The sequence below is a fragment of the Grammomys surdaster genome, unplaced genomic scaffold, assembly GCF_004785775.1.
Source record: "Grammomys surdaster isolate TR1022 unplaced genomic scaffold, NIH_TR_1.0 239, whole genome shotgun sequence".
NCBI lineage: Eukaryota > Metazoa > Chordata > Mammalia > Rodentia > Muridae > Grammomys > Grammomys surdaster.
In genome coordinates, this window is record NW_021604684.1 from 7,518,420 (window position 1) to 7,544,535 (window position 26,116).

The following is a 26,116-nucleotide window of genomic DNA, read 5'->3' on the forward strand; positions in this document are numbered from 1 at the left end:
TAATACATAAATATTTTCAATTTTGTTATGATTCAAAGTCTTATATTAAAAGAATTATGCACTCAACATGCAGATTTACTATTACCTTCATCAGCTTCCTGCTTATCTGCTATGTCTGCTATGTTCCAAATATTTAACCTTCCAGAAGAATCACCCTGAATTAGTAGCTTATGCAAATATTCCTTGCATCCATAGAAAAATCGAGTAACTGGAGGACAAATTACCAACTGCCGAAAAAAAAAGAAGGAAAAAAAAATTCAAGTGTCTTTAGCTGTATTTAGAAGTCAAATATTTTATAGATTAACATGTGTTCATATTAAGGTATTTAGATGCTTTGTTCATACCCCAGTTTTAAAAGTGCCTACAGCATGATTATTCGGTGTATTTTTATGTAATTTAATAGTGTTCATATTCATGTCAACTACAGTAGAACATAAATGCTAAAGGAATGAAAAACTCTGTAACATTTCTCTAAAACTAGTGTTTATAGTCTTGTGTTCAATTTTATAAAAATAGGTTACCAATCACAGGAAAAGTTACTTATTTGTTGTTAGATAATTAATCTAGAAATCAGGTCACTCTTAACCAAAAAGAAGTCTCTACTTTAAAAAAAAAAAAGAGTACTACATAAGCAACACTAAGCGGACTCAGCAGACTACTGATAATCACATATAGTGTAACTACAGTAACGAAAGAGGAGGAAGTCATCAGGTCGAAAGGGAGCCAACAGACAGGAGAGGCTGGGCTGGGAAAGCACAAGCCGGAAATGATACAAACACAGTACTCATGTATGAAATTCAAAACATAACAAATATATATTTGATTGCTTCAAAAAACTACTGGCTTCTAGAATTTACCTATAGTATGCATAGACAAGTATTTAACTTTACTTAAACTTTGATGATTTTAATTTAAAACTATATACTATATACTCAACAGGAAGCTACAAGAACCAGTATCACATTTCAGTGTCTGAGTGTCTCTCACCATATCACACATACATTTTAATATAAAATATACCACCACATGCTAGATAGATAGCTGGTATTTAAAGAAAATCATGTGCACATGATAGTTAATAATAACTGTCAACTTGACAGGATCAGTAAAGATGGGCCTCTGAATACGTGTGTAAAGGATCTTCTAGATTTCCACAGGCTGGGTCAGGACTGCATAAAACACAAGGCAAGCAGGACACCAGCATTCTGACTATGGATGCAATGTCACCAGCTGCCTTGGGCCTCTGTCTTAGATTTCCCCGCCAAGATGGACTGGATCCTCCAATCATATGGCAAACACACCCTGCTTCCTTTACTCTGATGTCAAGTATTTTGTGACAGCAACAAAGAATGTAACTAACCCAATATGTTATGTTTTTGTTTTTTGGTTTGTGTGTGTGTTTGTTTGTTTGTTTGTTTGTTTCAAGGCAGGGTTTCTCTGTGTAGCCCTGGCTGTCATGAAACTCACTCTGTAGACCAGGCTGGCCTCGAACTCAGAAATCTGCCTGCCTCTGCCTCCCAAGTGCTGGGATTAAGGGCGTGTGCCACCACTGCCTGGTGTTACGTTTTATTAATGCAGGTGTTCTCATACACATCACTATCCCTTAGTTTAGCTGAAGTGACTGACCAAGCTGGATGGTACCAAGTAGGAGTTCAAGAAAGTAGAAAGAAAATCATTTATATAGGATTTAAAATATACCTAGATGTACAAATTCTATATTTAAAATAGTCATAGAAAAAAAAAAAAACCATTTCCCTTCTCCTTACCATGCCTCCATTCTCCACTGATGGGTGGGACATAAGGTTCAGTATGATAAAACTGGAACGCAGAACCAAAACCAAAGCATACAAGACTTTCCTTTCCTAGACAAAGCTTCTTTCTTACTGTTCTCAGAGACCAGAGTACAAAATCCAATATAAGTGTTACTACATTTCAGTTTTCTTTTAGTTTCTGTGTATGAGTCTTTGCCTGCAGCATTTGTGTATCCCATGTGTTGCCTGCTGCCCATAAGTACTAGAAAAGAGTATTGGATCCCCTACGATCACAGTTAGTGTCAATTGTGAGCCACCATGAAGGTACTGGGAACTGAACCCAAATCTTCTGGAAGAGCAACAAATGTTCATAGCCACTGAGCCATCTCTCCAGCCCACACAATTCAATTATTAATAGTACAAAAGGCTTTTGGAAAACACAGTGAGTTTCTATTTCAATACAAAAAAATGTTTAATTTTTATTTTTAATACCCAGGTTTTTGAGCCACTATTTCATTTGAGAGATAATGAAATGCATGAATCAAATAACAAACAGCATCAGTCACCATTAACACACAACTATCCTTGTCCGTTAAAAACTATCTTCACCGTGTTTTAACTGTATAAGATAATTTAATGGTCAATATGAATTTTATAAAAAAGCCAATTCTAATACATAATCAAGATAAGATCACTTGTATTCTTACATAAAGGCAGGTACTATTTAATAGTTAAATTGCATATTAAAAATCTGCAAATTTTGAAATGTGCTTGTAACTCACCATATCAGTTTGTTAGTGAAATTGAACACTCTGCTGGACTTTACTGAATTTCTGAAATGTCTATACACTATCAATGTAATTATCAATTATAAATGATACTTGAAGAATTTTACCTCTTTATCCTTCTGATCCAAGAGACTATGCTGCACAGGAGGAATCAAATTTTCAACTGCTTTCCCCACATCACTGCGGAATGAATCACTAGCTGGAAGGCAACTGAAACAGGAAAGCAAGTATCCACTTAAAATACTCATGGGAGGGCAAGGCATGGTGGTGCACGCCTTTAGTCCCAGCACTTGGAGGCAAAGGCATCTGTGTGTTCAAAGCCAGCCTGGTCTACACACTGAGTTCTAGGACAGCCAGAGCTACATAGTGAGAGCCTGTCTCAAAATTAAATAAGTAAAATAAATGATATGAAAATATTTTATTCCAAAGTTTATGATCATAGACAAAAATGGGATTTTTAAGTTTCAATTAATTTAAGTACAGATTAAATAACTTTAAAAAACATTCTTTGAAGGCTCATGAGATGTCTCACAGGTGAGACAGCTTGCTGCCAAGTCTGACAATCTGAGTTTGATTCTTGGAACCTACAGGAAAGAAGAGAACTGATCCCCCTGAGTTGTCCTCTGACCTGTACACATACACAGTGGTATATGCATGCACACATGCACATACACACATATAGAAAATAAATGAGTGTAAAAAATCTACCTGTTTCTTTGTACCTAGAAGTTAAACTGAAATTATATACAAACTTTAAGACATTCTGAAGCTAAATATTTACAATCCATAAATGTTCTTACTTTAGAGTTATGCCTCAAATTCTAAATTCTTTACATTTAACTAAAATCTTAACATATCTATTTCACACCTGGCAGGGAGTTTATAAATGTAACTCTGCCCATTTTCAGTCCAAATGATGACTTTGTCTGCAGACACAAAGTCCCCTCCAGTCCATGTCTGTCCATTTTCACTAGGACCTGAACACAACAGGGAGTAGTCGCCAGCATCGAACACCTAGGAGAAAAAGAAATTCACAATTTTAGTTTACTCCAGCTTGTTATGATTTAAGTAAGACAGAATAACAATTCACCTGAAAGAAAACTTCTGAAAACATATTTAACAAACCCAGGCTTTTAAAATATGATTCAGCAGATGACGATATTTTCTCAGTGAGATCTGGGGCAGTTATCATAGGTCCCAGCTCTGAGTGACCCCTGGCAGACAGTGAACTAGGTCAAGTGCAGTAGGTGTGTTCCCAGTATCGGAACAAGAATCCTTAGTCATTTGTATGTTGAGGAAGGAAGCACATCTTGGATAGAGGCCAATAATAGGAACTCCACCCTCTAGAACACTTACCATAACTGACACTGCATTTATCTGGTACATTTATCTGGTACATGTCTGACCACATACTCTGACACTGTAATATTTTCTGCTCAGTAGAATTATCTTGCTTGGCCTTATTACATCAGTATTCTTAAATTATTAGTATGAATAGGAAGTTAAAAGACTCCACTTTAATATTTAGTAATTCTGTACAGAAAGACCATAATTTCACTAAGAACAGCACCTAGTGACCTCGCATAGGTTTACTTTTACAAAGCACATGAAGTTCACAGGTACATTTATAATTATCTTATCTGACCCTCAGAACCACTAAAGGACACAGGCAAGCAGTTATTGGCACCCTGATCTACCATCAGGAGATGGATACAGAGGACACTAGCAACACTCGGTCAATGTCATGCATCAGGAACTGGGTATGTTGAACACCAGCAATCTCAGCAGAGGCCAGCAGATCTCTATGAGTCTGAGGCTACTGGGGTCTACATAGACTTGCAGGTCAGCCAAGGCTACATACCAATACCCTGTCTCAAAAAAAAGAAAGAAAAAAGAAATGAAAGAAAGGAAAGAAGGAAAAGGAAGGAAGGAGGAAAGGAAGGAAGGGAGGGAGGGAGGGGGGGGGCGGGGGCGGGAAGAAGGAAGGAAGGAGAAGAAGGAGGAAGAAATAGGTATGTACCAATATGTGATAAAACTTGGAGGTATAAAACCCCTAGGTTTACAATTCCTAACAGACTAGTTCCTTCAACCACTTCCAATACTTGCAATGCTTGATAAAAGTACATTCTAAAATTGCTCAAGAGTAGTGAGAATCCATCATTCAATAGCACAGTCTTTTTTTTTTTTTTATGTTACTCTTCTTCAGAGAAAACAATGACCTTTGGCTAGGAATACAACTCAGTAGAGTGATTGCCTAGCATGCACGAGATGCCCCGGGGTTCCATCTCCACCGCTACATAAGCCAGGTCTGCAACACCAACCCCAGCACTCAAGCGCAGGCAGGAGGGTTAGAAGCTTGACATCAGTCCCAGCTACACAGCAAGTCTGAGGCCAAATTTAAGAGTATTTCAGATTACAAAACTCTCTAGATAATTTTTAGTTTGTTTTATGCTTTTTGTTTATACAATTGTTTGTCAGAACTGTTATCCAGTGCCTCAGCTGCATCAAAAACAAGGGTGATGGGTTTCTGTGAGAGATGTCCTTACTACCCTAGGGGGAAGGATGCTTATTGAAAGTGTGTGTTCAATCATACCAATGTAATATGATCTTCCAGGGAATCACAAACAGCAGTGTTTTAGGAATCAGCCACTGAAGGAGCTCTAGCCGTTAACCTATTCACCATGGCTACCTTATTATATGTTTTTACTAAAACTGCATTTTAAGCATGGAGGTAGCCATTGAATGATAGAAAAAAAAGTAACATGTGTCATAATAGTATGGAACACACACACACACACATAGTACACAGACAATCGTGCAGGAAAACATCCATACTCATAAAAATAAATTTACATTTCAAGTTAGATAAAGCAACTGTTCCTACCAAAGTAGGTGGCTTCTGAGATGTGCCCACCTAACGCCCTCCTCCCTTCAGTGCACACTAGATTTTCTGACAGTTTCTAGAGCAAATTTTGTTTCTAGAATGTAGTGAGAGGCATGAGTTCTCAATTCTAAGATCAAGAGCATCTTTGTCCTTTACTTGTTCACTTACTGGGAGAGAAGCCTGCTAGCCTGCTATGGGCGGCTCCAGTGAGAGGGCTACAAGGCTATCACTCAAGGAATAAGAATGGAATAAGGAATGGGAAAAATGTCTTCATTCACCAGTCAGAGAGATCAAAGGCCTAACTGTCACATAAAGAAGTGTAGGAAATCCGCCAAAGGCTAAACTTGCAAATGAGATCAAAGTCTCCAAAGATACTGTGATGGCAGCCTATGGAAAACTCAACCTGAGGTGCCCAGTAAGCTAAGCCCTGATCCTTCACAAAACTGGACAAGAATGCATTCCTACTGTTCTTTTTTTTTTAATATGGAACGCTTCACGAATTTGCGTGTCATCCTTGCGCAGGGGCCATGCTAATCTTCTCTGTATCGTTCCAATTTTAATATATGTGCTGCCGAAGCGAGCACCATTCCTACTGTTCTAATGTAAGTTTTTGAGGGATTTGTTACGCAGATTTAAATAACAAGCACCCTTTCCTCAGTTGGTATAAGTACTGAAATTGGTCAGCCAGTATAACTCCCAACTAAATTCTAAATATTTGTCCTCATCCTACATCAAAGAAACCTCTCTTTTGCAACAGATGGAAACCATTACAGAAAACCACAATCAATCAAAAAGAAGAGCTGTGGAATCCAGTCCCAATGGATACATCTACAAAATAATTCCCTTACCTAAGGCGCAGAGACCATTGTAGGATGATCCCCGGGTGACTGAAAATTGTAAGACCCCAAGGAGCAGGGGATTTGCTCTGAAATTACATCTCCCCAGAACTGTCAGAAGTTACACCATAAAGTCTCACCAGCAGGACTGCCGAAACATGAGCTGAACAAGGACAACAGCAATAGACATGCTAACACTGAGAAAGGCCCTCAAAGCAGGAGACTGAGGCGTGCTGAGAGCTGGAGAAATAGTCTTCCCCAGGGAAAGGCACACCAATTTGCCATCCAATGCCAAATAATCAGCCCTGAACACAAACATTCAAGTAACATGACATAGCTTAAACAAGTTGTGTTCATGTATTTAGGAAAGTATGGGGAGGCAGAGGCAGGCGGACTTCTGAGTTCGAGGAAAGTATGTGTATACACATACACACACACACACACACACACACCACACAGACACACAGACAGACAGATACACAGACAACAGACACACACACACACACACACACACACACACACACATCAATGAGGCCATAAATAGAGAAGGAATATATGGAAGAGTTTGGAGGGAGGAAGGGGAAGGAGAAAATGATGTAATTTCATTAAAATCACAAAAATAAAGGGAAGGAGAAAATGATGTAATTTCATTAAAATCACAAAAAATTAAAAGGAATAATTTTTTTAAATACATGGAAGCTTTGAAAATTAAGCACAAAACAAATGTTCAAAAACACACTGGCTAGTTTTCTATGACTAAAGACAAGCAATGTAGGTGGAAAAATCCTCCTCTTGTCATTAGCTGTCCAGTGATAGAGTTAAGACTTCCAATTTGAAGAAGTCAGGAAACATGTATTATTTAGGTTTCGTAACATACTACAAAAAACCATCCAGCCTACAGAGACTCATTACCACCACTTACACAATAACTAAGTAACAGCAAAAAGTAGAAAATAAGACCAATAAAACCATTCCACAGAGTCAAACAAAAAGACTGCTACAACACATCGAACCAAACAGGAGTTCCGAATGACTGTCAAGTCTTGTGTCCCATCCATCCATCCTTGGGATTATCTTTAGAACCTGGTAAGCTGTACCATAAACTGTATCATAAACGAGAAGAACACAGCTTCTTATTTTCAACTTACCCTCCAGTATTTGGAGCACACGACCAAAAGTGACCTCTGAGTGAACGCACAAAAAGAGATGCTTTGGCAATTCTGACAATAAATTGGTTTGGATTCCTCCTCAAATATTGGCTCAGTATCCTAAAAAGAAAAAGATTTACAAAGTCTCAGGAATAACACATATTAATTAAAATCATCACAAAATGATAAAGACACCACCAGGGAACAAAACTACCATGTGATACATTCATCATTTTAAACCCTTGGGTAAAAAGCCAAGACAAAAGTGTACTCTTAAGAGGAGCAGGACATGGACTGGAGAGATGGCTCAGTGGTTAAGAACATTGGCTGCTCTTCCAGAGGGTCTGAGTTCAATTCCTAGCAACCACATGGTGGCTTGCAACCATCTGTAATGAGATCCATCGCCCTCTTCTGGCATGCAGGTGTGCAGATAGAGCACTCATTTACATAAAATAAATAATTAAAAAAAATGAGGAGCGGGACAAAAGTGTCCTTGCTCTGAAGCAGTCCTGAAGTTAAGTCAGCACATCTTCACTAGAAATGGCAGGTGACTGCATTTTGCAATAGTCCTACGGTTATAAATACTTTCAGTTTTTGAAAAACTGATTCTTCCAGTCTTTTCAAGTTCAACACTAATAGTTCCTTAAATGAAGTGCAAAATATCACTATAGTTAGGAAATTGATCTTTCTCGAAAAACCAAAAAAAAAAAAAAAAAAAGGAAATTGATCTTTCTTGTCAAAAGTAAAAATTGTTCTAGTCCATATGACTGACTATGAAAAAAGACTAAAAATGGCTTTTAATGGTTTGTTTGTTTGTTTGTTTTTGATGATGTTGGTGTTTGAACATGAAATGTCCCCAAGGACTCAAGTGTTAAACCTTATTCTTTACTCTATGCTGATGCCGAGAGGCACTGGAAACTTTAGGAGGTATGTGCAGTCAAAGTTGGTCGCTGGAGGCACACCTTTATTACACCTGGTCCTAAATCCCTTCCTTACTCTCTGCCTCCTGCTGCCCCAGAGTAATCAGGCCTTGCCCTCTACACTTCTGCAGCCATGATGTCGCTCACTACTGGCCAGTCAGTCATGCCAAGGACTACATACTGAAGTCTCCGAAACCACGAAGGAAACTAAGTCCTTCCTCCCTCAGACTGTGTCTGTCAGGCACTGTCACTGTGCTGTAAGGGGGATACAAAAGTAACTAAAAAAGGTAGTTGGCTTTATTTAGTTCATTCAAGCAAGCCCTTCTAACTGTTATTTTAAACAAAAGCAGGAGGAAAACACCTCTTACATTTCTCTACTGCATATCCTGGATGATACATTTCTTATTTTACATTCTTGATGGAGCAAATCTCTCCATGAGAACAGAGAAAAATAACTCACTCATGCTAGCAAACGAAAGGATCTTTTCTAATATATGCATGTGATTATTTCAATAGAAAAGTTTTTTAAAAAAATAAGTGAATACACGAATCCTACAAGGTTTAAATGACAAAATAATAAAGATAGATATCACTGCCCATCTCACCTGCATTCCACTAACTTCAGAGGTAACAATCCACACCTTCAGAATACCTGTCACGGAGAGCGCTACCACAGTGTCCTCTAAACCAGGGAGAGACAAGAAGCCAAGGTCAAACACAGCATGCTTTCTTCTAACATTAAAACTGTCTGCTCTCATGAACTCAGGTTAAAAAACATAGTTCCCGCCGGGCAGTGGTGGCACACACCTTTATTCCCAGCACTTGGGAGGCAGAGACAGGTAGATTTCTGAGTTCGAGGCCAGCCTGGTCTACAGAGTGAGTTCCAGGACAGCCAGGGCTACACAGAGAAACCCTGTCTCGAAAAACCAAAAAAAAAAAAACAAAAAAAAGCATAGTTCCCTATGCTTAGAATTATATAAACTCAGTGTTTACATCAGTGTTCTTTTCTGAAACAAATTATGTTTGCCCTCATGGTTTCCAATGAAACTTCATCGTTTCAAAGCAAATGAAGAAGCAGTAGCAATACTGACTGCGAGTAAGCAGTTCCTCATGTTCATTCAATTTTCTCTTCCCTTTTCACTGTCTCCATGACAAATGGTGCCTCTTGGCAAGAGATAAGACCAGAATCCAGAAACACACATGAAGCTACAGGTCTTAGCACCACCACACACTAGCAATGCTAACCCTGCCTCACTGGAGAAAACTCTCATAAGCTAAAGCTTCCAGGAGCCTGGTGACCCGCCATACTGATGGGAGATAATCTAACACCTGTGAGTTAAATATTAATTCAGCCAAAACCCACTGTGAAGGGAACAGATCACAAATTACTCAAACAAATATCTGTTGAATATAAGAATAAACCGAAATTGTTAACTTTGACAAACTATAGCTTGTCAAGTAAACTAAGCAGTAGGGTGATGTTCAAGCTGCCGGAAGGAGTAACCTACTGACCTTGTGTCCGGTGAGAGCGGATAATGCTCATGGAGCTAATCCAGTCTGGCGATATCTTTGACACCAAAGAATACAACACCTCAAGGCTGGTAGCATCCACGACGAGGATTTCAGGGTAATGCCCATGGCACAGAAGCCTTCCCTCTTGCTGATTTCCAACAGAGAACTGGTAGAACTAAATTCAAATTTTAAAAAATATATTTTTTAAATGTACTGCTTCAGTTGGGAAACTTGAAAAACATGCATTAATTAAACATGTTATGATATTCTTGTAAACACTGCATTATTCCAGTAATCATTTCAGATGAGTAAATCCATGTTAGGTTATACTAATTTTTAATATTTAAGAAAAAATATTTTCCTAATGTCACATACTCACTTTTGAACTCTTATGAGGCAAAACCAATGATTAATCTTTTTATCTTTATCTCTAGCATCTAAAGCAGATAATTTCATGAGGAGGTAAGGGACTCATTTTTGGTTTTGTGTTTTGGTTTCATTAGTTTGGATTTTACTTGTTTGCTTGGGTTTTTATTGTTTTAGTTTGGTTTAGGTTTGGGTTTTTTGTTTTGCTTTGCTTTCTGTTTCTGTTGTTGTTGTTTTGTTTTTATACAGGGTCTCACAACGTTGCTCTGTTCTGGTTGGCTTGGAACTCTCAATATACACTATCCTAGCATCAAGTTCACAGAGATCCACCTGGCTTTACGATCAGAGTCCCAGAAGTAAGGGAAAGTATCACCACACAAGCTATAAATAAATAAATAAATAAATAAATAAATAAATAAAATGAGCTTAACAAATTAAATAAAAAAGGAACTCATATGAGTCACAGAACTAATCTGAATTCTAATAGGAACAGATGAGCGTGACAGATACACAGTCTGTCACAGTCTACCCATCGACAGAACCTTAAATCACACCTTAGTGAGGGTCACTGTCACTGTGATCAATCACCATGACCAAAACAACTTGGAGAGAAAGGCCTTATTTCACTCATAGTCCCATATAACAGTCCATCATCAAAAACAACGACAGCAGGCACTCAAGCAGGGCAGGAACCTGGAGCCAGGAGCTCATGCAGAGGCCATGGAGGGCGCCACTTACTGTCTTATTTCCCATGGCTTGCTCACCTGCTTTCTTATAGAAGTCAGGTGCACCAGCTCAGGGATGGCGTCACCCACAAGGAGCTGGGCCCTCCCACAAAAAAAAAAAAAAAAATATATGCCCTACCACTGGACTTAAGGGGTATTTTCAATTGAGGTTCTCTTCTTTAAGATAACTGTAGCTTGTACCAAGTTAATATAAAACTAACCAGCACAAACCACGTAGGAATTCAAGATACCTTCACATTTCCTAGGGAGTTTCTAGATTGGGTTAATTGAAGAAGAAAAACCCACCTTAATGAGGGTGGAACTATCACATGGGCTGAGAACCAAGCTGACCATGGAATTCATTTCTCTGCTTCCTAACTGCAGAAGTAGTGTGATCAGCTGCCTTTACCTTTGCCACCATGCCTTTCTGGCAATGACAGATTGTATCCACTTGAACTGAAATAAATCCTTGCTCCCCTAACTTAGCACGTATTTTTTTCACAGCAACAAGGAAATTTAGTAATGCGGTAAACAGAGAACAGAAGTGAAGGATGACTGACATTCAAGCATAGTATAATCTATTTTCTCCCAGGACCCCTAGACACTAACAAAGAGGATCCCGGGACCCCTAGACTCAAGCACATACACGTATACAAGGGGAAGGTGCCATGTGGAAAGAATGAGCTCAGAGGAAGTAGGAGAGAAGAGTAGTTGCCTGAGGGCATGGATATTTTATTAGAATTGCCCAACTAAAAGCCTCTGTACTTGATTTAATGCTATATTCCCAACACTTTTCTGCATACTGTTTCTGCATTTAAGACACTTTGATATTGGGAAAGAGGATGTCTACATGGAGATCCAAGTTTTCCATGCATTTAAGAAAAGATGTCTCTACTACTTGCTGGAGGTGAAGGGGAGGTACACCCATGAACTCTCAACACCTGTGACTGCTACACAAAACCTGCATGACCACACCATTTACCATTCCAGCACGAGTGGATGAATGACTCAAGGCCCCACTGTTGGGGATTTTTGATTTATGCTTACATAGGGATTTGCAGTCCGCTGCAGGTCCCTGCCAATGGTTGATTTTTGGGGGGAGGGGCGGGGGGTTCAAGACAGGGTTTCTCTGTGTAGCCCTGGCTGTCCTGGAACTCAAACTGTAGACCAGGCTGACCTCGAACTCAGAAATCCGCCTGCCTCTGCCTCCCAAGTGCTGGGATTACGCCCAGCATCAGTTGATTTTTTTGACTGGTCAATAAAGAGCCAAAGGCCAACAGCTAGACAGGAAACAGAGGCAGAACTTTAAGGATTCCCGGAAAGATAACACAAGGGAGAAGGAAAACAGCCAGGGCAGAAGAAAGGAAGAGGATACAAGCATGAGAGCTGTGGAAGACAGAGAACCAGCCATGTAAAATCAGGGAAAAGCAGCCCCAGGGGCTACTCCCCCATTGGGTCTGGAGTAGCAGAGATGAAGTATAGATTTTAGAAAATAATAACTCAGGAATACAGGAGAGGAGTATGTGCTAGCAGTGGGAGGGTTAGAAGTGACCAGCCATTGAGCTAGTTAAGGTATATTAAAATATAAAGGGTGCGTGTGTGTGTGTGTGTGTGTGTGTGTGTGTGTGTGTGTCTGTCTGTCTGTCTGTCTGTCTGTGTTTTATTCATGAATCCAGAGTTCTTGGGTGGGTGCAGAGCCACGCTGCACAGAGAGCACACCTTAACTATTCATCACCACACCCCAGCCCAGCTGAGGGTAAACTGCTGAGGGAGGGTGAGTTATTTTTCTTCAGTGACCTTAAGCCCCCTCACAGGTTGCTCATGCCCAGGTAGTCACCTCTAAGCCATGTGCATACACAGGCAGCACTAACTGAACTCTGTAGAAACAATAATATTATAGAACAAGACTACAAGAACAGGAGAACTGGGTATGGAAGGGGACCCAGGAGAACTTGGGAGTGAGGACATGTGATGAAAATGGACTAAACACATATGAAATTCTCAAAAAAATATTAACATAAAATGTTGCACAGAATCATTTAATAAATTGCTATTTTTATGTCATTTCAGTAAGTGCAAATGTCACCAAGGGTCATCTCTGTGTACATAAAAACAGTCTTTGCCAATGTAATGGCACATACCTTTAATCCCAGTACTTGGGAGGCAAAGGCAGGCAGATCACTGTGAGTTCAAAGAAAGCCTGGTCTACATAGTAAGTTCCAGAATAGTCATGGCTATGTAGACAGGTCCTGTCTCAATAAAAATGATAATGATGATGATGATAACAATAACAACAATAACAATAGTAAATATTATCATTATTATTATTATTATTATTATTTAAAAATTCTGGATATGAATGAGTGAGGAGGACAGAGTAAATTGTCATAATAGCCATAAATCTGCCAAAAGCTGTCTTCTATTTATATATAACTACTAATCTAAACACAGAAGGTCTAGAACAGAACTAGATTTTTTTTAAAGTACTTGAAATATATTCAGCAGAAATAAGTAATTCCCTTAAAACATAAAACAGAAGTTTTAAAACCAGAACTGCAAATTGCACTAAAAACCAAAATAATTACATATGATGAGCTTGACACAGCTTTTACGCTAAAATAATATAAAATGAAAGTGTTTCACATTTACATGAGTGTAGCTGGTGCACACAAATATGTGTGCACATATCTGTAAAGACCAGAGGACAGCCTCATGTGTCATTCTCCAGGCACCATCATATTTACTTATCTATCTATCTATCTATCTATCTATCTATCTATCTATCTATCTAAGACTAGGTTTCTCACTGGTCTGAAACTCATCAAGTAGGCTGGCTGGCCAGTGAGTCCCATGTTTTAATGATACATTTGTCAAAAACTGTGTTGACGCAGACAAAGAAATAGATACAAACCTGTATGCCAGTGTGTGTGCAGGCTAATTTTGTAAATTCAATACATCTGCCGTCATTCACGTCCCAGAGGCACATCTCTCTATAAAACAAAATAATAGCTCATCCTGGATCTAATTTACAATAGTAACCTTGTCGTGGTGGCTTACAGTTAACTTCCATTGGAACTAATATACTGCAGGAAGAAAAGTAGCTTATATTCATCACTGCTCTTGATCAAATTTTCCATTCCCTTCTCTCACTATTCTAACCCCATTTCCGACCTATCAACAACCCCATTTCAGTCTACAGCAGTCTTGGAACAGAGATGCACTCCTGATTCCTCACTGGTTGCTAGAGTCTTGAGAGTAGTTCTTGCCAGAACTTAAGTGAGGCTCTCCAGAATGTTCCTTCTCCTTTGCAGAGGTTTCACACAGTGGCTGCTCCAACTAGCAGCTGTTCCCTCATCCGGAAGCTGAACCTTAAGGAAATAAGGAAGCAGAGCCAACCCGGAAGTGATATGCAAGGACTGAATGAACATCCAGAGAGAAAACTGTAATCTGAACTTCTGAGAGCCAAAGGATACATTAGTGTGCCCTGCACATACAGCACTGTAAAACACAAGCCAGCTAAAGCCAGCAGAGCCCCAGCCATCAGCACTCCACTACAGCTCTTATGTGTGTTAGTTTTAATATATGAACACCAAAAAAATCCTTATATTTCAAACTAAAGAATATACTGAAAATTATACATATTGCTATGTCTTGTCTTTTAAAGAAATAAGGTTTACTTAACAGAAAAATAGTAATAAAGTGTGGAGAGTAACTTTTATTCACCTGATGTAATTGTTGTCTCCGAAGATTACTGCCTCTATATGCTAACTGAGGCCTACTCCTTGAAGCTTCTAGCCTCTCTAGGTCTAGAAGGTTTTCAGCCTCTGAGGCTTACTGCTGATTTAGCTCACCCTTTCTTGTTTTTTTCTAATCTCTAGCTGTCTGACTCAACTCAGTTTTTCTGGCTCCAGCTCCTCTCCAAGCTGACTGAATCAATCTGGCTTCTCTCTGTCTCTGCCCCTCCTGAATTGCTCGGCTTGTCGCAAACTAACTCTAGCAATCTGTTCTAATCTTGTGACTCCCTCTTATTCTCTGGCTCATTCTGTCTTCACCTGAGTCTAGCCTGTTCCCTCCTCAAGCTGTCTCTGTACAACTGTCTTGGTAAAACTGTCTCCACTCCCTGCACTGCTCTCTCTTAAGGAGCCTCCCTTAATTCTGTCTTCTCATGAGAGTTGGGCATATCCTACTCTGTCAAGTCTTTCTCTGATTCACCACTTTGTCTGCCACTCAATTAGATATCACTTTTAAACATGGGTGCTTCCTTCTACAAATTAGCTTTACCTTCATTTCTTGGGATTAAAGGTGTGTACAAGAGGTATGTCCATATTCTACAAGAGGGATTAAAGGTGTGTGCTAAGAGTTGAGCCACACCACAACTAGAAAACAGTTTTTTTCAGTAATTAATACAACCTCGAGGGTTCACAGTGTGATCAAATATCCTGCAACAAAAATATAATGGTATTTCCTAAAGTTTATTTTGTAACATCTCAAATGATATATAAATATCATTGAGATGATACCATTGTTGTTTGGTACTTGGTTTTTGAAACAGAGTCTTGCTATGTAGCCCCAGCTGGCACGGAATTTACTAGGTACCCATGATAGTCTCTAACTTGCAGCAATCTTCCTGCCTCTCCCTCTGGAGTGCTGGGATAACAGGTGTGTCAGGCATACACCACCATACCTTGCTGAAACAATTTTTCAATCAGCATTCACTTTAAAACAAGTATTCTGCCGGCCAGTGGTAGTGCACGGCTTTAATCCCAGCAGTTGGGAGGCAGAGGCAAGCGGATTTCTACAGAGTGAGTTCCAGGACAGCCAGAGCTACACACAGAAACCCTGTCTCGAAAAAACAAACACAAACAAACAAACAAACAAAAAAACAAGTGTTCCAATGCAAAGGATCCTTTATTGCCAAAAAAAAAGTATTGTTTTTTCTTAATGTTGTCTCTTCCCGTTTCAAAAAAATTCATATAAATTCCAACCCAAATATTATAGAAGGGGAAAAAAAGATGTTTTATATAAATGTCTGCAAGTTCTCCAACTTGTTTCAAAAAAAAAAAAAACCAAAAATGTTTTTAAAGTTCTTCCCATTCTGGAACCTACTGAGACTGTTCCATGGCCTGCCTCTCAACACAGGGCATATTCTGAGGCAGGGGAACTAGCTTCAGGAGCATGTAAACACACAGCATCACAACAGCAAAAACTTGGCAGAGCTCTGCCTCCCACTCTGGGACAGCATGGCATCACTTGAGTTTCTTAAGAACCCCAAAGTTGCCAGCTGATTCAATAAAAATGTCATGCAAACTAATGATCATGCTTTTACTTTCATGAGATACTGGGTTTCTCAAAAACAATGAAAGGCAATAAATTATTAAAGAAAATTAGTTGTAAAAAACAATTATTCTTAAAAATACAATTTAAACATCCTCTTTCAGATTTAGACAGTGCAAGAACATGCTGCAGTAGAAAGAAAATTCTCCCTGGTCATGCTAGTTATAAAATATGAAAATATCAATCAATGTCACATGGCAATCTATAAACACAATTTTTTAAGACTTATTTGTATTTTTCCCCTATGTGTTTATGTGTGAGTCTCTCTGTGTCTGTGCTTTGTACGTGTGGGTGCCCATAGAGTACAGAAGAGGTTGTTGGATCCCCTGGAGTTGACCTTAAAGGTGGTTGCGGGCTGCCCAACATGGGTGCTGGGAACTGAATTGGGGTCCTCTAGACAAGCTGTAAGTGCTCTTCAACTGAGCCATCTCTCCAGCCCTATAAACTCACTTTTTAACTAACAAATAAAAACTATGTCCTTTTTGCTTTTTAAGGCATGGACTCACTGTGTGACCCTAGCGAGCCTAGAATTTTCTATGTATATCCAGCTGGCCTCAAACTTATACAGATCTACCTGCCTCTGCATTCTATGTGCTGGCATTAAAGGTATACACCACCAAACTCAGCCAAGATCCACATTTTTTAAGACATAAAAAGTTGGGGGACTGGGGAGAGAAACCAGACCAAAAAACTGAAAATAGAAAGCAGAATATGACTTACCCATTTGCAGATGCACTCACAGTGTACTGTTTGTCCCCAGAAGCACAGGCTTTTGACAAACAAGTGATGGATGCTGTGTGACCAAATAACAGTGCTCGGGGATTAACCTAGAGAGGGAAAAATGTGCTGCTATAAATAACACACTATTAAGTTAACCTTGGGGCTGGAGAGATGGCACAGTGGTTAAGAGCATGTGCCATTCTTTCAGATGACCTGAGTTTGGCTCACAATTACCTGTAAATCCAGCTTTGGGTCTCTGTGAACGTCCAGCAGCATGTGCACATACACACAGAGTCGCGCATACACACTTATATAAATAATTTTTTAACAGTTAACCTTTCAATCAATAATCATGTAAAGTATTCAATATAAATATACAGGCTCAGATTGAAAGAGACAATGCCCAGACACTGAAAAGTAAGGGCAGGCAAACACTGTACTGTGTGATGTGCTAGTAGTTATTGACTTATGTTTTAAATGTACGGCAAACATTCCAATACTCACCTCCAGTTCTACTGAAAGATCCCAGAGACATATTTGTCCATCATGGCATCCAGTTACAATTGTACCCCCATCATCTGTCAACAGTATTGACGAAATGCAATGCGTGGGTGCTTTGCGGCCCCAAAGAACAATGGGCAGAACTAGACTGTTTCCTGCCATGGCGTTTTCAAACCTGAAAATGTGGTAAGAGTAATGTCAGATAGTCTTCCTAAAATACATTATATGCCTTTATTATGAAGTCAACTTCATAATAAAGATAAGTATATTTTCTAAATACCATGTTTTAGCCACTTAAAATGCTCTCAAATAAAATGGCTAATTTATCATATTTATTCCCAAAGTCAAGAGCTTAAAACATTGGGCAAAAGTATTTACTGGAGGCATTCACAATTTTTAGAGTTTTATTCTTGAAAGTCTAATTATTTCAATACACATTGATTTATCACATCAGTGTATAAAGCAACTTTAAGTGCACCATTTTATTTCAAATCCTAAAACAGTCTTCCTAGCTTAGAAGATAAGAAAATGAGACCTAAGCATTACCTGTCCTGAGACCCTGAGACAGAAAGCTAGGAAGCCATAGTGCTCAGATCCAGGTTCTGGCTGACTGGTGCCACGTCTACTGCCTCCACAAGTAAAATAGTCAAACCCCAAACTGTACTCAGAAAACATGGTACATAAAGACGATACCAACATCACTGGGCAAAGGTTTTAAAGGACATCCATGGTCTGAGAAATCTGTTAAGCATTGTGTAGGTGTAAATATAAATACATTTGATCTCGATCCTTGAATTCCATAAGGTGAGTTCTATGGCACTATCTTTTGACAAAGACATTAGACAGAGTCATGCAGAGACAAGTGATGGACCCAGATCAGCACCCTGATGCCAGAACCTATACTCTGCCTTACTCTCTGAGTTAGGAGGACCTCAAACCTCAGTAAGTTTCCAAATTAGTATAAAATAAATCCCTTCCAAAACAAACTACAAGGTCTGTTTCACTGTGTGCTAAACACTGAGTGAACATACTTAGTGAGAAACTCACTCAACCACATTTACTCCAGAGGTCACGTATGTCCTTTGTTGTGCTGAAACCTGGGGAAAAATAATGTCCTTAAATGACTGCACCCAAATTAAAGTATGTTTCTGGTGAGGAGATTGAAATTTGAAATGATAATTAATCAGTGTAAACTCAAGTATATCTCTTTTTTTAAATAATTTATTTATTTTTTTCAAATTGTAGTTTATACTCATTCACACAGGGGTTATAAACACAAAAAGGCAGGACGTGGGGAAGGGGATGACACTGGAGTGTGGGTGTTCAGGGGGAATACAGATATCTTTCAGAACAGGGTATCAGCTGGGTGAAAGTTCAGGGGACAGGTCACTATGACTCTGCCTATGATTCACTTGTCCTTATCTAAGTTGGTATTGTCTGCCCAGGCTACCTATTTACAAGGTCTATGACTACTCAGGCTTGTAAATTTCCACAAAAGCTGCCTGTTGACATTAGCTTATAGCCATCTGTTTCAATGTTTTTCCACTGAGACCCAAGACTTGGTGTTAGTATACATGCATGACAAGCCTATTGCTGATTTTAGGCCTATGGCTGATTTTAGGCCTTCAGTGTGTAAACAGGGATGCCCCTGACATCTCCTCCCTTCTCTAAGTATAGAAGGGCTGTGGCGATTCTAATCTTTAGAAGGTGGGGATAGAGGCCTGATCTCCAGTAATTGAAGGGGACCTTGTAATGGCTCCAGTCCCCCTGTCGTTGTCCAGTGAGGCATGAGGGCCATAACCATTCCGATGTCTTTTTCCTGGAGAGGGGATACTTTTGACATCAATCCCTATGCAGTCAGGCTTGTCCCTCAGGGAACCCAGAGAGATATTTTTAACTTTTATTTATATTCCCTTGCAGTGCTTAGCCTCATAGCCTAAGTAAGAATTCAGATCGCCAGTCAGAGGGGGTTCTGGGTGGTCCCTCTCTGCTTGGTCTAGGGGCAGAAGTTCCCTCTTTTAGGTTGGGTGGAGATGGGTTTTGGGTACACCCTGGATAAAGTAACAACCTCATCTTGAGTCTCGTGGTCCTCCATAGCTAACTTATGATAATGTATCTGAATAGGTTTTGCTACCAAATTATTTATCTGTTGTTTCACAGAGTTAGTCAGCCTATTTGAGGCCCAGGGACCAGAAGAAATAAACAAAAATAACCCAATTAATGGTTCCAAGATGGGAGGAAGTAGGGTTGACAACCATGGAGAGGCTGAAAACCAATTGTTATACCAGCACTCATCTTTCTCTTTCTCTCTTTGATTTTTCTCAGGGCCTTCTCTGACCTTTTTATGCTCTCTTTAACCATCCCTGTCTTGTCTATGTAAAGGCAACATTCTTCTTTAAGGGCTGTACACAGTCAAGAGCTGTACACAGCCTTTCCTATTGTAATAGAGTAAATCAAGTCCAATAAGAAGCTTTGCAATTTTAGGAGGTCTCTTCAGACAGTGAAACGAGGGATTTCTTCAGATTAGTGATGTCAATCTCTAGTTGTTTGATGTTCTTGTCAGTGGCCCTTCAAAGGTCTGAGTAGTATAAGTTCAGAGGCCAGCATCTGGATTAGAACTTTTAACAGCAGACCTCACGGGTGATTCATTTTTATCTGAGATGCTGCCCAAGTTAAAGCTCCTGGGAGGCCCTCTTCCTCTGGGTTTTGTGAGGTTGGGTACAGAGCTGCCGCCTAAGATCTGCTCTATGCTCTGGCCCAGACCGGAAGTCCCTCAAGTATACCTCTTATAGGAAATCATAAACATAAGATATCAGTGCTTCATATAACAAAACTTTTTGGTAAACCACTTAAGTGTTACAGCTAGATGGCTAAAGACCTAAATAAATGTGAGTTGAGAGAAGTTAGGACAAAATAAAATAATCAAAGAGGGCTCCACGCAAAAGAGAACTCTGCTAGGTCTAGGGAGCTACCTAGAGCCTGGCAGATGGTCAATCAAAAGAAACTGTCTAAAGAGAAAACAAGGAAACTAAGAAGGTCTGGGGGACACTGGAATGCCTGCCAGAAACAACCTATACCACACTTTTTATTTTTATTGAAATTTATAGCTTTCACCAGTTTGTTTCTTCAAAACATTTTCTTGTTACAAATAAAAGGTATACATTTAAAGAAAAAACTCAGAAGACATCCTTATTAATAAAGTCTGTTTGTGCCATATCAGCTTCACAAGCTATCATGAGATTGCAATTATTTCCATACTCCTATCAGACATTCACAAGGAAAATTAAACTCTAACCTGATCTTAGTAAATTCAGAACAGTGTGTTCCTAGAAGCACAGCATCCTCAACAAAGACTTTCTGGAGAAACGTATTTGGAAGGAGTTCATTTTTCCATGGTGACATTTGCTTTCAATCATATTGCCAAAGAAGATTTCCCCCAAGCAAACAAGCAAGCTCAAAGCATTGACTACAACCCGAGGATCTCTGAGAAAAACACTATTCCTCTAGATATTCCAGGAGCCACTCAAAATCCAACCCCAGTTAAAGGCAAAGAAAGCAGACCAATGACAAAGGAGTAGATGGTAGTAAGTACCTGAAAGCATTTGTTTGTGTAAACCTTTAAAAATCTAATAAAATAAAAGTGAAACTTTAGAACAGCCACCAGAAGTACTAGTGAAATAATATGAAATAAAGGACAATGTGGCTTACATCACTAAGTCACGTCAAATATCTATGCATATATACTTATCTCTATACAGCTGGTTAAAAATGAGAAATGTGTAATTAGTCCAGATTTAACTGGATTTAGTCATTAGATCACAGGGTTTAGAACAAATTTAATCATCAGATCACAAGAATCTAAATCTGAACTTCCCTAAACTAATGAGCCAATGGTATCACTCTTAAGTAGAAAAGGGGCAACAAATTCAGGGTGTGTAGTGTCACTCTTCAATCAATACCAGCATTCAACTAGTCAATTTATTTATTAATTCTCCAGGCTTCCTATTGCTAACATTATCATCTATTGCCTGAAAAGAAATATATCCCAAAAATCTTTATAGTGAATCAAAATGAACCAAGCCACAGAAATCATTGAAACAAAAAGAAAATAATCATATATTCATGGAAAGGCCAAAAGCAAAACTATTAATCAAATGACTAAAATAATCTGATAGTGTATTAAGCTTAATAAGAATGCTTGAAGAAATTACATCACTAACTCTCCAAAGTATTGTATGTATATTAACATTTTCTAACTAGTATTTTCAGGGGAAATGCTATATTCCAAACTATAGCATTTTCTAATAAATAAAAACATTACAATTCTAGATGCCTGTGGAAACACAAAACACATTGCTGGGGCAATGGCTCAGTGGAGAAGCGTTTGCTGTCCACATGCAAGGATCAAAACGCAGATCTGAAACTGGAAAGGACAAAATTCAGTCAAATTGTCTCATACTGTTTGAGCTTCCAGGAAAGAAGGCCCTAGAATCAGGATTGCCCCCTCCCATTTCAGACTTCAGTATGTTTGTCTCAAAGCATTCTCTAAGGCCACTTGTCAGCAACTAGGCGCCCCTCTAATTCTGTGACAAGAAGGGAATATAACAGCAAAACAGCCCAGAAGTTAAAAACATTGCACCCTTGAGAACAGCTAGAAGGTGTTTTCACCCTTTCCAAAGGAGGTGATTATTCTTTATCCCATGGTGTAAAAGTTGGAAAGAAAAGCCAGAAGTTCAGCCATGGGAATTTCATCCATGGGGAGAAAGCTTAGACATTAGAAAATAACTTATATGTATCATGGAAATTCACCCCTAAATATTTTTAAATACAGAACTTAAAAAAATAAGAGAATTCTTCTTTAGGATAAACACAATAGTGTTATCAGACAGTACCAGCAATATTGTCCATATTCAAATTACTTTAACTGTCTACAAACCATCTTTCATATTTATACAAACCAGCAAATAAAACACTCAAGTAGTATACAAAGTATTTTCTTTGTGAACTCAGAGTATGTGTCCTCCCAAAATCTTACTCACTGAAGCACTCGCTAGCCAATGTAACTGTATTTAAAGAGAGGCCCTAAAGAAGGCCATGGTTAAGTGCACAACAGTTCACAACCATCTGTAACTCCTATTTCAAAGGACCTGACCCCGTCTTCTACCCTTCAGCATCAAGCATGCACTTGGTGCACAAACATACACATAAGCAAAACACATATACACATACCTTTTAAATCGGGTATAAGTATATTAATTTTTCTATATTGTTTTCATAACTTTCAAATGTGTTTCTATTTTAGGACAGTGGGCATCTTCACGAAGGCACCAATATCTTCTCAGTCTGTGCGCTTTTTGAGCACTAGGGAGACCTCCTATTACTACTCACAGACAAACTCAAATTCTCTCATGAGAATGGGGACGTGTGAACTAGGGTGACCACTATCTATTGCTCCACCAATGAGAAATGTAGAAAGCAGGGCCTAAATACCTAAGAGCCAAACATATTTGCCACCACAATGATGAAAAAGAGGAGAAGGTTGCAAAGGTTCACTTGGGATCTCAGAGGCTATTCCTATATCACGGGTCAAGAGAGTGTGTCAAGGTCAAGATCTCTCTGTATTATATCATCAACAATTTGGCCATTAATGTTATAACTTTTTGTGCCAGGAGTGGTGGCATATGTCTAAAATCCTAGCACTGGGGAAGCAGAAGCAGGGGGATTTAATGAGTTTGAGGCCAGCCTGATCTACACTGAATTCCTGGACAGCCAACACTACACAGTGAAATCGTCTCAAAAACAAACAAACAAACAAAAAAAACAGCAGATAATGAATGATCTTTATGCCTTTGCCGTTACTTCCAATTTATTAAAGACTCAGAAAAATTGAAGCTGACAATGAAGAGACAGCTAGGCCAGAAAATGCAGGGAAGAAATTGAGTACTTCCTTAACAAAGCAGTTCTAGAATTGGAGCTATGAGGGACCCAACCTTCTAACACTCACAGAGCTGACAAGGTCATCCTTTCCTATTTGGATGGCAAAAAAATAATACTCTCTTGATGAAGCTGGCACTTCAGGACTGCTATGTTTAAGGAAGTTCCAAGTGTAGGGTGTGTGGGAAGAACAGAGGGTAACACAGCAATATACAAATTTTCTTACTACTGAAACAGCCCTAAATAGATGAGTTATAGGTTTTGGAGAACTACATGGCTATCTTTTCAGAAATAAATCACAATTTTAAAAATGAATGACAGATTCTCAGGCATGTTACTCATGTTTTTAATTTCTGCAGCTACCATGGCTGCCCAAGCTCCTTCACCCATCAGGCATGTGCTTCAGCTTTAGCAGCTACACATCTGCCCATCAGCTCTTGCTCTACAGCAGAAATGGGTTCCACTTAGCAGAACGAACCTCAGTTTTCTGGCCTTCCCACTCACCTTCCCAGCACCTCCAATCAGTTCTACTAGTTTCCTCCTGCTATCCTCAGACTCTAAGTTGAGCCCTGAAACTTCACCATATATAAACTAAATTAAACCACCAAGAAGAAGAAACAACCAAGGCAGAGGTCAAAATGTCTCAGTAATCAGATCAGTAAAATATACCGCGTGTAAGTACACCGAGAAGAACCAGCTCTCCCATTGGCTGCCTCTATACTCAGAGGATATATGTAACCTAAGCTACAGTGTTCATATTACCTCCTCCTTAGAGACTACAGACAGTGCTCTGCCTAGCTACAAACTGCTGCTCAACTAGGCCATCAACCCCAAACTAAGCTCAGGTCCTGTTCTTTACCCTAACTAATCTACCAGTAGCATTGGATGTGGTTCATACAGCCTCCTCGAAACACTTTGTTACCTGGCCTCCACACCTGCAGACTCTCCTGACTTTCTCCTACTTTTCTTAACCTTGATCCCCATAAGTGTGTGTGTGTGTGTGTGTGTGTGTGTGTGTGTGTGTAAAATCTGGCTATTGCCTGGTGACAGAGGTGCAGTGAAGTGGCCCTGGCTTGTGGTGCTGCAAGTGGCAAGTGGTGCTCACTAGACTCTCTGCTGCTGATGCAGATGTAAATTCAGAGAAACAGGAACAGGTAACAGCAGCAGAGAATGGTAGATGTAGCAGTGAGAATCAGCAATCATGCACTGGAAGCTTTCACAGAGTTTGTTTTCTGTGGTCTGCCTGAAGATGAGCCAAAATTTAAAAAGGAAGATGAACTGTGGTGCTCTAAACAGTGTGTAGGCTGCGGTGAGCTCTACAAACCCGTCAGGAGAGGTAACTGAAATCAATGGAGAACTCTGCAGAAAGCCCAGGGCTCATCACCAAATCCTGTCCTGAAGATGGCTGGCTGATCAAGATGACACTGAGAAACCTTCAGAGTGAATGAACTACTGAGTGAAAAAATGTATGAGAAATATGTAAAATTCATTAAGGAGTATACACACACACACCACACATACACACTACACATACACACACACATATCACACACATACACACACTACACATACACCACACACACACACACACACACCAGATAAAACAGTGTGATATAACTGGCTCTGCAAATTCATGCTAGATAAAAGACCTGAAATAACTTCTAAGAAAAACAATGATGGATAAGAAATTAAAGAAAATCCCCCAACTTCCTAATGTGTGCAGAGAAACACAATGTACATCTTTTTATAATAACCTAGACTAGGTATTTAGACTAGGGGCTAAAATCTGGTATTTAGAATTATGAGATTATCTGGTTTTTTTGGTTTTTGGTTTTTGGTTTTTGCGTTTTGCGTTTTGCGTTTTGCGTTTTGCGTTTTGCGTTTTGTTTTGTTTTGTTTTGTTTTGTTTTGTGGTTTTTCGAGACAGGGTTTCTCTGTGTAGCCCTGGCTGTCCTGGAACTCACTCTGTAGACCAGGCTAGCCTCAAACTCAGAAATCTGCCTGCCTCTGCCTCCCAAGTGCTGGGATTAAAGGCGTGTGCCACCACGGCCCGGCGAGATTATCTGTTTTTAAAGTGGCTACAAAGCTGGGTGTACTCCTGCACCAGCCTTTAATTCCAGCAGTCAGCAGATCTCTGCGAGTTCAAGGCCAACCTAATCTACTACATAGCAAGTTCCAGGCCAGTCAAGATATGTGGTAAGAACTTACCTCTCTAGCTAGGGTTTCTATTGCTGTGATTACACCATGACCATAAACAGCTTTCATAGGAAAGTGTTTATTTCCCTTACATTTCCACATCACAGCCTATCATCAAAAAAGTCGGGGCAGGAAACTGGAGACAAGAGCTGATTCAGAGACCATGGAGGAATGCTGCGTACTAGCTTGCTCCTCATGATTTGCTCAGCATGCGGGAAGACCAGCCCAGAGATGGCACCACCCACAATGAGCTGAGCCATCCACATCAATCATCACTCAAGAAAATGCACCACAGGCCAACCTGGTAGGGAGATTTTGTCAATTGATGTTCCCTTTTTCCAAGTGATTCTTTCTGTCAAGTGAACATAAACCTAGTCAGCACAATACAAAAAAAAAAAAAAAAACCCAAAAGTAATAAAGTGGGTATAAAAATTCCATATTTCAGGAGAACAATGTAAGTTTCACACAGTATTGTGAGAATATTTATAACTCATTTATATC

The 26,116-nt window shown here is 39.4% G+C and overlaps 1 protein-coding gene and 1 non-coding gene across 2 annotated transcripts in view; both read right to left on the reverse strand.

Moving 5' to 3' along the window:
* Positions 1–26,116, reverse strand: part of Wdr7 (WD repeat domain 7) — a 270,408-nt gene that overhangs the window by 234,133 nt on the left and 10,159 nt on the right. Inside the window, exons 2-10 of the mRNA XM_028774209.1 lie at positions 17,489–17,660; positions 16,985–17,091; positions 13,842–13,920; positions 9,840–10,014; positions 8,933–9,009; positions 7,408–7,527; positions 3,408–3,553; positions 2,647–2,749; positions 86–227 (exon numbers count right to left, since the gene is read on the reverse strand). Of these exons, the coding sequence (XP_028630042.1) occupies positions 86–227; positions 2,647–2,749; positions 3,408–3,553; positions 7,408–7,527; positions 8,933–9,009; positions 9,840–10,014; positions 13,842–13,920; positions 16,985–17,091; positions 17,489–17,647 (1,108 nt within the window). The 5' untranslated portion in view covers positions 17,648–17,660. The remainder of the gene's footprint in view (positions 1–85; positions 228–2,646; positions 2,750–3,407; positions 3,554–7,407; positions 7,528–8,932; positions 9,010–9,839; positions 10,015–13,841; positions 13,921–16,984; positions 17,092–17,488; positions 17,661–26,116) is intronic.
* LOC114626812 lies at positions 5,901–6,007 on the reverse strand. Its single transcript, XR_003712291.1, has one exon. It is a non-coding gene; the product is annotated as a U6 spliceosomal RNA (small nuclear RNA).